Source organism: Lissotriton helveticus, chromosome 4_1 (assembly GCF_964261635.1).
Source record: "Lissotriton helveticus chromosome 4_1, aLisHel1.1, whole genome shotgun sequence".
Lineage (NCBI taxonomy): Eukaryota > Metazoa > Chordata > Amphibia > Caudata > Salamandridae > Lissotriton > Lissotriton helveticus.
The window spans coordinates 1,109,900,629-1,109,913,842 of record NC_136063.1 but is presented as its reverse complement, the minus strand read 5'-3'; the positions used below and the strand labels follow the sequence as shown (position 1 = coordinate 1,109,913,842).

At 42.5% G+C, this 13,214-nt stretch overlaps 1 protein-coding gene across 1 annotated transcript in view; it reads left to right on the top strand.

Moving 5' to 3' along the window:
• LOC144828114 (dynein axonemal heavy chain 5-like) overlaps window positions 1–13,214 on the top strand; it is a 1,079,012-nt gene that overhangs the window by 589,251 nt on the left and 476,547 nt on the right. Inside the window, exon 58 of the mRNA XM_078686235.1 lies at window positions 3,009–3,224. Within this exon, the coding sequence (XP_078542361.1) occupies window positions 3,009–3,224 (216 nt within the window). The remainder of the gene's footprint in view (window positions 1–3,008; window positions 3,225–13,214) is intronic.

Here is a 13,214-nt window from a genome sequence, read left to right as displayed (position 1 = left end):
GTGATGCTTTAAAAACACACCGTAGGTAGATGGCAGAGGTGCCTTGGACCACTGCCTGCCCCATGAGATCACCAATTTTGTTCCTAAAGAGGAATCTATTCAATGGGGACAGTTTCCCCTTTGACAATCTGTTACCATCGGTATTGGGGAATCAGTAACTTTTCAGTGGTTTTCGTACAAATCATTGATACATACCATTGTGACCTGCAATTAGTAGAAGACCCTTAGTCACGCCCCATTTTAATTGCGATTTGGAATGGATCAGTGAAATTGATAATGGTTTTACAACTCACAAAGTGGATTTTATAAAAAAAAAATGTCATTTTGCGGTCGCAAATCCTGTGATTTTGTGAATTGCAGGCCCCATGACCTCAGAATGGCTCTGGAATAGGGTGATTAGCGCACTCAATGTCATTAAAGATGCTGTTTTCGATCATCCAAGACTTTACATCGGCAAATAACTGTAATAAGGTGTGTTAGTCTAGTTCGGTGAGTGGATATGAAACAAGCCTAAAATACCTAGACTGCTTTAGGTGGTGAAATAAATGTTCCAGACTTGAAATAGTGTTGTTGTTGACACAGAGTGAGGTGGTAATCCTACTTTGCAATTAAACCAGGGAGTCAGTTTTCTGTGATCATGGCACACGACCAGAGTTTTGTTTTAGAATTGTCTACACGTTATGCCTGTCTGCAGCACACTAAAGTGAGACTGTGGGATGCACCATGGCAGAAGAGGACAAATATGATGGAAGCACTGGCAGTTTAGGCAATCCACCTCACTACTGACTGTAAAGCAACAGAATGACTGCATTTATTTTAGAGAGGTGGCCTGCTTACCAGATAGCGCCATGGAGGAGAGACTAGAGGCCCGCGAAGGAGATGTATCACCTACTCTAGCACTACAAGGCTGATGTGACAAAGAGATGTTTTCACAGAAGACAGTGTCCATTGGCCTTCGGTAATGCAAAAGCGATGTGTTTGCTCAGGCAGCTCCACTGGTCAACAATGATCTCTTGAAACAAGAACTTGAAATGTTGAATCTCTATATTAACTTAATTGATGAATCCAGCATTCAGTCAAACATTTAAGTTCCTAAAGGCCTAAGAGACTTCAGGTTTGGTGACAGCTACACCTTACTAAGAACTGGCCAGTCCTGCTTTAAATATCTGATTCTCCTAGTTATCCATTCCTTTCTTGTCTAGTTTTAGTTAATAAAAATATATTTTCACTGGCTTCTGGAAAACTTTAAATAAATCCTGACTATTGTGAACAGTGCTTCTTAGTGCTTTGTCCAGGAGTTTACGAAGCTTTGGAACCAGTGCTAGGGATATAGGTTGCAGGTAGATGTTTTCTTGAATGCCATTTTGACTCTGTATGATAGGGTAAGTTCCTCTGAGCTTGCCACAAGCCTTGAAAAGAAGCTATGTGATGACTCACGACAATGAGGGTCCGCCGCTGAGTTATCTGATGTTGGCCCTTGAGTGCCAGATTTTCAGCATAACCATTGACTATGTATATTATTGTCTTCAGTTTAATTTTGAATAGGTTTAACTTACATGGATTTTCTGGAAATCTTGCATGGTTCCAGACCTCATGGACGCGCATAGGACATCCTTGGTCTAAACATTTTAAGTATGGCAAGTGAGACAAGGTTTATCATCACAGTCCTTAAGACTGGGAATTTCCTTGATTCCTGTAACATCTTCTTATGTAATATGAAGGTAAGTAGCACACTACATCACATCATAGCTGTCAAAAATAATTCCCAGAATATGCTACTTAGCATTATGAACGGTTGCCACCGGTGCAAGTAAGAGTGGTAGGGCTGGGTGGGGGCAGGGAATGGGGGGTAAAGTCAACAGACAAAGACGAGGTAAAATTACATTTTTACCCTCAATGCAGCTGCCATAATGGTATACGGTGCAAAAAAATTCGACCACATATCTCCCGCTCTCAGAGATCTAAAATGGCTCCCAGTAGAAATGCGTGCTAGCTTCAGAACTGCCTGCCTTTCACACAAAGCCCTTCATACTGGGAAACCAGAATACCTAGCCGCTAAGCTCAAAAAAGCTGGTCAGTCAAGAAATCTCAGAAGTTCAAACTCCCTCCTACTCATCCCCCTGAAAACGCGCAAACAAAAAACTGCAGCCCGCTCTTTTGCAGGCAATGCTCCTAAAATCTGGAACTCCATCCCTGTGGACATCAGAACTTCCCCCCTCTTTTCCAGAATTCAAGTGCCGACTAAAAATCCTCTACCTCAACCGTGCATTCCCGAACTCAATTACATAACTAACACGCCTGTCCTGGCTCAAAGAAGTCCAATAATAACTTTGGCCTTGCATCGAGAATACTATGAATCGAAAATGTCTCCGGTTTGCTCCACCTCAACAGCACACCCTGAACCTTTGACCGCGCTACCTCAAAGTCGCACCTTAGCCGCTACATAATCTTTAACCTCCGAACATGTATGACTCTATTTTGCTTTATTATTATGTACTTGTCTTCTCTCCATCGTCTGTAAAGCGCTCCGATACAATCGGGTCTGGCCAGCGCTATAGAAAACTTCTAAAATAAATAAATAAATAAAATAAAATAAATAAAAAAGAAACCCACTTACCGTGCGCTCCACACATCCTGAGTCTGCGATGTGGCGGTACAAGGTAAGTGGGTTTCTTTTTTTTAAAATTGTATTTTCCCTTGTTGTTGTCTGTCGATTTCACCCCGCTGCCCCGCTTCTACACCGCCTCACCCCTCTTACATGCACCGGCAACAACTGATTATGAATACAGTTATTCAGCTCCTTTTAAGAATCACATTGTAGGTAAAACCTCCATCAGCAGTAATATGCAGGCACTGAACAAAGAAGAGGGTCTCGCCAAGGATGCTCGTCCCTATATTAAATGCCAAGTGTTTGCATATGAAGTGAATATGTGGCAGGGAATTTAGTGTTGCTATGATTCGAACAGTTTGTTATAAATTTATATACATTTTTTAATTTTTGTTTTCAGACTATTAAACCGGCAGATATTGCAACTGTGCGCAAACTAGGCAAGCCTCCCCATTTGATCATGAGAATCATGGACTGTGTGCTGATTTTGTTCCAAAGAAAGACAGACCCAGTGACTCTCGACCCCGAGCGGCCATGCGTGAAGCCATCATGGGGCGAAGCCCAGAAACTGATGAACAACTCCGGATTCCTCAATATGTTGCTTACTTTTCAAAAGGTAAGCTTCTCTTCCTATTGATATCTCTCAAGACTAGTCCAGGAAAATGAAACACTTTTTTCTCTTAATGCTCTATTTATTAAAGAGAGGTATCAGGTTTTGATAAAATGTTCGAAGTTTTGTGTAGTTGTCTTCTTTTTTGGTTTGAGTAGGGCAATTTTAGGGCGTCTTTAAAAATTAAAACAAAAACTGTAACCTTTCCTGATCGATCAGTTACCGTCTTGACAAGAAAAAATACAGAAGCAAGTTTTAAGGCCTGGACTGTTGAAACTATTGGTCTATTTCATTTTGGGAGCAAATAGCAAAACCAGAACACCCATAGCTTTAATAATGCTCTGTACAGAATACTGGGTATGGTCATGCACTGCAGTGCCAGTTCCGATATTCTAAACGCTGTCGTTTATTTTTTAGTACAATTGAGCTATTTACTATCCCTTCTAGAAAGTAGCTTAAGCTTTTGCTCATGACATTCTCTTCTTTATCGTTGAATAAATGTTGACAATTCTTGACAGGTTGCAAAAGGTATAGAATGAATTAATACATTTTATTTTTGTGTGAATACTGAAAATCATTACAATCAAAAGGCATAAGAGACAGACGAACTGTCCAATTTAAAATCAAATTTAAATACAAAATGTTCTTTAAAATTATATCAACAATTTGATGTGTAATAAATTGGGCCATATGTAGGTAATCTCAATTTACCTATTCTTAAATACCAAATTTTACCGATTCGGTATTTAAGAATAGGTAAATGGGATATTGATAATTATTCGGTAAATTTTACCGACTCGGTAGGATTCGGTAATTAAGAATCGGTATTTACCGATTCGGTAATTCCCATTCATTCCTATGAGCCTCCAGGCCCATAGGAATGAATGGGAAGCCATTCAGTATTACCGATTCGGTAAATACCGAATCTGTAATAGGGGGAACATTTTCAAGGGTGGCAGGGTGTCATATTGACACCCTGTTGCACCCCTGAATAGTGCATGGGTGCACATGTGGCACACATTCATGCCCTAAGGGCATGTATGTCTGCCACATCGAACTGTTGTAAAAGCAAAGTAATTGCTTTGTCAAAGGTTTTCGATATTTACCACCAACTTGTAGTTGGTGGTAAATAACGAATCCTTAACTCAGGAATGCACTAACTTGAGTGCTCCCTACATTACGGATTAGGTAATTTACCGAATTGTTATGTTAAGAATTTGGTAATTTACCGATTCCTTAACTTACCGATTCGGCAAAATACTGAATCCAGGAATCAGGCCACCTACATCTCAAAAGCCAAATACCGGTCGGTAACGGCCCAAATTCGGTAATTTCGGCCGTTACCGACTGGTATTGGGCGACCTACATCTGGCCCTAAGTTCTCGTCCCAGTGTTTTTAGCTGAATACATTTAATATGTGGCAAATTTGAAGCAGAGCTACTGTAAGAGTTTGGCTGTATTCGATTGGGGGTCTTCAGTAAAGTGCAAGTGCTTTTTAGACCAACATGCGAGATCGGAGGGAACTGTATTTTACTGCAACGTATCTATGCAGCCATGCGCAGAATATGTGGTGTGTCCATGAAGACTTTGGCTCTGCAAGCAATAAAAGATCATGTAGAAGCAAGGCCCCTATTGGCGTAAGATCCGTCTGGCCGTTGTTCACTCCCTACTGTGGCCATTTTATCTTTCAGAAGGGTGCAAGCGTGCAGTACAAGTTTGCCAAAGTTGGCCATGTCTTTCACAGTGTTCAAGGTGTAAAGCTAGCAAATGGATTCATTTGCTGTGCTGGTGCCTTGGTGGAGGAAGATAGGCCTAAAATGGATTCAGCTGGCATGGTGCAAAGCCGGGCAGCAAAAAAGTGTATGAACCAATGATTCCCTTTTATATTTGCACAGCCTGCACTGTATGATGCGTACAAGTGATTTCTAGGTTGGGTACAATTCTCATAAGGGAAGCGGAGACAGCCTTGTTGCTAAGATGTGATTTAAGGCCTGTTTCCCTATGGCCTGATTGAGGTGGGGCTTTGTTGTTGGGAATGGTTACGGCAGTTTCATGGCTTCATGGAGATCCATTGCCTGGAGAGTGTCCCAATCTAGGGTACAGGACAGAAGACGCAGTTGCTTATTTATTGTTGTTTTAATGGTTGTATAATCTATTATTTGCATCCCAGTTCTCCGAAGCCAGTTGCAAGGATTCCTTTGCTGCCCCGAGTTTTAAGGACCAGGGGTTGTTTGGTCTAGTGAAAATGATAGTGCCTTCATAGAGAGGGGTGTAACACAGGCCCCCGCAGCCCCCGCGATGCGGGGGTCCCCGAGCTGCAGGGGGCCCCTGAGCTGCAAGGGGCCCCCTCATCACAATAATCAGGCCCTAGACCTCAAGATTAAATCCGGCGTGGGAGCCCATCCCTGTACGTGGCAGGGGGGCCCCCACAACTTTCATTACGCCACTGTTCATAGAGTTGTCTGGGGCTACGGTTGCCGGTCAAAAAATACTTTGCAAAGCCGGCCAGCTCTTTTAGTTTTTGTTGAGTACGATCGAATTTTAGGTGGATTAAGGTGTTTCTTGTGCAGGGAGGAAGATGGAATAACTTATTTTGAGCTGAGCATTCTATTTCTCCAAATCCTCAGCTCGCATACTGGGGAATGCCTGCTGCTTATAGTTGACCGACGGAAGCCGTGGGGAGGGTGAGGAACCGTGGCATAATAAAAAATGTGTGGTCCCTGTGTGTGTGACATGACGGTTTATGTCTTCTTTTTACTGATTAGTGCATTCTTAGAGATTCAGGTCCTTATTTAGTTTGATGAGAATGGAAAATCCTTTAATTACTGAAGATAACCCTGATTACAGTGTACAACGGGCCAGCTGAATTTAATTTCCCAGATTAGAAACTAGTGCCTTACTTTTCTCTCCATTATCAACGGTATTTCACTATTATGAAGGATGTTAAGCTGGTAACCTCTTCTCCATAATTACAGTTTCCTCCAGAAATTGGAGGATTTTCAGTTCTTCTGAGTCTCTAAATGAGACTCTTTGCATTGATTTCCTCCAACTAAACCACTTGCGAGAACACAGCTGAGAATAAAGATTTGGAAAACTAAAGTCTAGGACTGGCATGCAGATGTTCTGCCATATTGGAGACATGTGGGCAATATTATCTTGTAAAATGTTGTGAGTTGCTCCTGAAATTCCTGCCATGCGCAGTGTACCTGCACAACTGTCAATCTGCGTATACTTAAACCACTTCACGGATCCATAAAACACTTTATGTAATCAAAAGGGTCTTATAATGTGGAGTAACAAAGCATAGACTGCAAGATCTTGGGGTCAGCCCCTGAAAGTGGAATATTTATTTTCTTCTGCACAAAACAGTGGATGCTTTTGGTAACACTATTTTTATCAATATGAGCAAATTGCCAGACCTGATTTGCAGAATCAGAATTGGTAGAATTGTACAAATGTAACGTGCATTTACAAATACATGATGTCATTTTGTGTTATCAATGAGATTGTGGGTGTTTCTGGGTAAGCCTACCAGCAAATGGAGAGGGCCACCCAGAAATCTATAAATGTGTTCACCTACCACTTGTAGGTAGTTAACTAAGTTGATAGGGGGTTTCAGAAAATAGCCACTTGGTGCATATGTCCGGTATGTATCCTAAATGCCGAGCCCAGGTAGGAACCCAAAGGCCACTTTCTTAGGCCTCTCAGGAAAATATCACAGCCAGTAAATGCACTTTAACCACCGTGAGTGTAGGTGAGTGCAAGGTGCAAAATTGTCCATGAAGTCCAGAGGAGTCTTTAATACTAAAGTTCACTTTCAATACACGGGACGATGCTGACAACCAGGAGTAACATGTTAAATAGTTGCAAAGATGCAAAGCAGAGTTATTCATATATATTCGTTTATTTGCGGTGTGCAAAATGTCTACCTCTATGCAAAATGTCTACCTCTATGCAATGTATGGACGCAGCCATCATGGAATGGGACTGCTCCTCTTGGAATGCATGGGAAGATCCATTTTATTTTGGTACAGCTTAGTATGGCTGCACGGGCTATTTTGTGCACTGGTTGCTCATGGAATTGAGATCTTGGGTTAGAACCCTTGTATGCTGATGTCACTAGGTGATAGCCACATCCAGCTCTGGCACAAGTATTTTTGGAGACCCAGAAAAATATAATGTGCCACGTTGGTCCTTAGTTTCTCATAGTATGTTTGAGGGCATATGTTGCAGGTTAGTGGTTTCTAGTGTCTGTTTGTAGTGACACTGTAAGCCCCCTATGAACAATAGCCATAATTTAGCACCAGGCATTAGGTACCATTTGGGCATCTCTACAGCAGGGTGTTCTGACTCATGTAGAGGAGTCTGTGCAACCATCTTAAAAAGTGGTACTCAGCCCAGTAGTGAAAGGGATGTTTTGAGTCTTTCTAAAACTGTACCAGCAACTTGTCAAAACTGCACTTGCATGGGACCTAGCAACTACTACCCCAAGATACTTGAATGCTCTCTCTGCAGTTTTGGAAAGTGGAGATAGCACTATAGCAAACTTCAAGCTCCACCGCACCACAGTGTTTTTTAGTCTTTTGCTAACTCCATCTGCCTGCTTTCTATCGCTTGCCTGCTCAGGCATGCTATCACCTTAAGTGCTTTATTGCAACACTCATAAACCCCTATGTGTACCAAAGAATGTATCTTGGTCCATTCACATAACACACAAATATAGGGGTTGGCAGGACCTGAGACTCACACATTTCACAGAAATTGATAGGCATTAGGCTGAATGAGGCCCATCTGAAGAGTGGGGGCCCCAGGACCTGCTGGGGCTGCATGTACCTGCATTACGCCTCTGTATTGGTCTCTTCCTTTACAAACACCTAGTGGGTACCCTTTTCTTTCATGGAAGCTTCTTTACCATTGTGTCAAACCACCTGTGTAAGCGACCATTCATAGCCACAAAACCTTCCTCCAGGGATGTTGCCTATTGCATTTTAGTTTGTCCAGTGGTTATCACTCTAGGAACAGCATGACCCCTAAGGACAGACTTGCAAATTTCCCACAGGAACACTCTGCTTCTACAGTGCCTAGCCTAGGCTCTCCTCAGAGCTATGTATCTCAGCATGTTGCAGCTCTCAGCCATTTCCTCTCCATTCTCAAACATCCATGCCCAGTCCTAGGTCCTTTTAATACCTTAAGGCTTACTTAATTTTAAGTGTTTGTGAAAGTCAAGAATTGCCTTGACCAAGTATTTTGAACTATGAAACCTAGCAAGAGCAGCCCAGAACAGACAGTAATCTAGTTGGGAAAACAATCCATGAGCCCTTGAATAAAAAAAAAACTGTCCTCTCCATTAACCTTGGGCGGTGAACTCCACTCCACTTGCGGAGTTTGCGGGCTATCCTGCACTCCGCCGAGCTCGCGGAGTTCCGAAAAACTCTGCTTCGCTCAGCAGAGCAGAGTTTTTTTCCTCGCTCGCATTCACCAATGTCAAGTTCTATGATAAATGAAGTATAAGGTTTGGGTAGTGTTAGCAGCTCTAGAGGTTTTATGAAGCTTAGTCCAAATTTTATCCCAAAAAAGTACAGGCCAATTCTGAGAGAAGTCTAACTCCCATGCAAGCTCAATGCGCGACTTCAGTCTATCAGTGGTAAAACGGAAAGAATTATATAAAGAGGATGCAGAAGGAGAAGTCTCTAATAAAATGGAAGTGGATCTGTATTCTAAAGGAATATCGTTAGAGGGTGAAAGAGATTGAAGATAGGAGATTAAGACTGGATAGAGAGCAGTGTATTGCGATCAGGCAGAGGCAGATAAAGAGAAAAAAGATTGAAGTTCCTGGAAGGAGAGAGGGATATTTTGAGAAAGTAGTTGAGAAATCCAACATATTCCTCGAGAGGGCCAAGTTTTCCAATAAATGGTACAATTACGGATTTTGAGAAGGGAATTATTCCAGATCGGTTGTTCATGAGTGGAGAGGAGAGAGGGATACGATGAAGATAAATGGGAGAAAGAAGATTACGAGAATCAAGTGAGGAAAATTCACCTCCCAGCCAAGATTTTTCCTCATTCACCATAGCCAAATCAAGTTGGCGAGCGCGAGCTGAGAAAATACACCTACCGGCGAGATTTCTTATTGCAGTGGTTAAGGTTTCACATTGCGAGTGGTCGCGCATGCTCGCAACCGCTGGCTTTGCAAAACTGCCTGTTCACGTTGAAAAAGCTGACACTTGAGTAAAAATCTACTCGAGTGGCAGATAAGGTAAGCTTGCGCTGTGCATGGTGCTGTTTGCAATGATTGCACAGTACGGGCAAGCATTGGCACTCTGCACTCACCGTGAACAGCATTTTTCTTTTTTTAAGTTTGATTTATTGAGAAATAGAAAAAGAAAAGGGGGGAAGGGGAGGGGGGGGGAGAAGAATTACAATAAGCAGATGGATGAAATAAGCAATACAATAGTAGATTCATAAAAAGTAAGCATTATAAGCATGAAGAATTATGAACATATCATATGAGTATAAATGTAATAAATGAAATACATTACAGTGAAATTTAATAATTATAGCATTTAAATAAACAGGTAATAAGAGAGTCACGGAGGTTTACGTACTTCAACTGTTGCAGGATTAGGAGAGGGATGTGAAGGGACATATGAAGAAAGGTATGCTATCAAGGGAAGCCAAATCAGGTCACGTTTGATAGCTAGGGAATTAGGAGATACATAATTGGTACCTAGACGATGATTAAAACAGACTGCATTCCACCAGGACTGATATGAAATATTTGCAGCCTGTTTCCAGTTAGAAGTGATGATATGAAAAGCTATAGCAATGAAAAGGTCAAGTAAAGGGTAATGGCTGGAAGAATGAGGGAGTTCCGATTAGAGGGAGTCTAGAAAAACTAATGCGGGTGAAAAGGGGACTTGAAATTGGAAAAGTTTTTGTATTTGCTGCCAAACCTTCTGCCAGAACTGGGCGGTAGGTGGGCATTCAAACAGCATATGCTTGAGATCAGCAGAGGGGCAGGGACAAGACCAGCAGGTAGATAGGATATCCAGTGAAAAACGGGATAAAGCAAGTGGAGTAAATAAAGTTCTATGATAAATGAAGTATAAGGTTTGGGTAGTGTTAGCAGCTCTTGAGGTTTTATGAGGCTTAGTCCAAATTTTATCCCAAAAAAGTACAGGCCAATTCTGAGAGAAGTCCAACTCCCAAGCAAGCTCAATGCGCGACTTCAGTCTATCAGTGGTAAAACGGAAAGAATTATATAAAGCGGATGCAGAAGGAGAAGTCCCTAATAAAATGGAAGTGGATCTGTATTCTAAAGGAATATCGTTAGAGGGTGAAAGAGATTGAAGATAGGAGATTAAGACTGGATAGAGAGCAGTGTATTGCGATCGGGCAGAGGCAGATAAAGAGAAAAAAGATTGAAGTTCCTGGAAGGAGAGAGGGATATTTTGAGAAAGTAGTTGAGAAATCCAACATATTCCTCGAGAGTGCCAAGTTTTCCAATAAATGGTACAATTACGGATTTTGAGAAGGGAATTATTCCAGATCGGATGTTTATGAGTGGAGAGGAGAGAGGGATACGATGAAGATAAATAGGGAGAAAGAAGATTACGAGAATGTGAAATAATAGGCGTGCGAAGACGAGTTAAAGAAGACGAAAAGGACAAGAGTTTGCGGAAAGTAAAAGGGGAAATAAAATAAGATTCCATAATGAGCCAGACAGGAGGATAATGAGGCAAATTAGACGAAAACCAGCGAAATGATTGCTTCAAGGAAAAAGCACGGTGGTATTGTTTAAAATCAGGAAAACTTATTCCTGAATGAGCTTTGTCTCTACGTAGAGAGGAAAGAGCTATTCGAGGACGTTTACCGTTCCATAAAAATTTCGATAATAAAGAGTCAATCTTTTTAAAGAAAGAAAGAGGAATGTGTAGAGGAAGCATGGAAAAAGTATAGAGAAGCAAGGGGGATAACATCATCTTTATAGAGTTGAGCCTACCCCACCAAGACAGAAAGAGCGGGTGCCAACGAGTAATGGCCGTGTCCATTTTCTTGCAAATATAATCGAAGTTTAGTTTGAGAGTGTCAGATAATAGAGGCGCAAACCAAACCCCTAGATATTTGATTTTAGATGGTTGCCAAGAGAAGCCCGTACAAGAAAAAAGATGTTTCTGGCAAAGAGGATTCAGCGGCAGAATTTCACATTTGTCGGCATTCAAACGATAGCCAGAAACTGCAGAGAAGGAAGAGACCTGCTGAAGAAAAGAAGGAAGAGGTAATAGGATCGGAGCAGTAAAAAAGAATGTAATCGGCATAAACCGAGAGTTTAACTTGTTGGGGACCAAATTGAAAACCAGAGATAGTATCATCTAAGCGGATTTTAGTAAGGAAGGGTTCTAAGGCTAAAACAAAAAGTAAGGGAGACAAGGGGCAACCCTGTCAAACCCCTCTATGTAAAGAAAAATAGTCCGAGGACATCCCGTTGACAAAAATAGAAGCTTGAGGATCGGAGTAAAGTAAAGAAACAATAGAGATGAATTTGGGAGGGATACCAATCCACCGTAAAGCCTGAAACATAAAATCCCACCCAATCCTATCAAAGTCTTTCTCCGCATCTAGGGAGATAACTGCGAAGGGAAGAGTCAAAGAAGAAGCCTTACTAAGTATATTAAGAAAAACCCGGGAGTTATCGGAGGAGAGACGCCCCTTGACAAAACCAGATTGTTCTGGGCCAATAAGTTCCGGTAAAAGGGGGTCCATGCGTAATGCTAATATCTTTGCTAGAATTTTATAATCAGTGTTAACCAAAGAAATTGGTCTATAATTTTTACATAAGGAGTGATCCTTATCCTCCTTAGGAATTAAGCAAATTAAGGCTTGTTGAAAAGAACCGCTAGAGGAACCATCATCAGAGAAAGATTGAAATAAGAGTAAAAGTTTAGGAAGAAGGAGAGAAGCGAAGTGATTGTAAAATTCGATAGTAAAGCCATCAGGGCCTGGGGATTTGCCATGCCGAAGTTTAGATACTGCAAACACAACAATGATGGACAGAATGTGGATCAATGTCACACATTCACCCCAGTCCAAAGATCTGGGCCCAAATCCATCGTTTTTCCACTCCACACCACCCTGGGTTAGACAATGGCGATATGCAAATCAGCGCTGACCCTGTGCCCCATGGGAACAGTCCAGTCCGAACTACAAAAGCCATGTCCTTCCCAGAACGGAAACAAGCATCCGAGGACCGGCCCGGTTTCGAGGTAACACCTCTCTTCAGCCCGGCTAGCTTGATTCCAGTGGTGTGGAGTGCCTGGGACTCACGTCTGAGCATCCCCAGTACACTTAGAGCGGTAACTGCAAACACAACGATGATGGACAGAATGTGGATCAATGTCACACATTCACCCCAGTCCAAAGATCTGGGCCCAAATCCATCGTTTTTCCACTCCACACCACCCTGGGTTAGACAATGGCGATATGCAAATCAGCGCTGACCCTGTGCCCCATGGGAACAGTCCAGTCGGAACTACAAAAGCCATGTCCTTCCCAGAACGGAAACAAGCATCCGAGGACCGGCCCGGTTTCGAGGTAACACCTCTCTTCAGCCCGGCTAGCTTGATTCCAGTGGTGTGGAGTGCCTGGGACTCACGTCTGAGCATCCCCAGTACACTTAGAGCGGTAACTGCAAACACAACAATGATGGACAGAATGTGGATCAATGTCACGCATTCACCCCAGTCCAAAGATCTGGGCCCAAATCCATCGTTTTTCCACTCCACACCACCCTGGGTTAGACAATGGCGATATGCAAATCAGCGCTGACCCTGTGCCCCATGGGAACAGTCCAGTCCGAACTACAAAAGCCATGTCCTTCCCAGAACGGAAACAAGCATCCGAGGACCGGCCCGGTTTCGAGGTAACACCTCTCTTCAGCCCGGCTAGCTTGATTCCAGTGGTGTGGAGTGCCTGGGACTCACGTCTGAGCATCCCCAG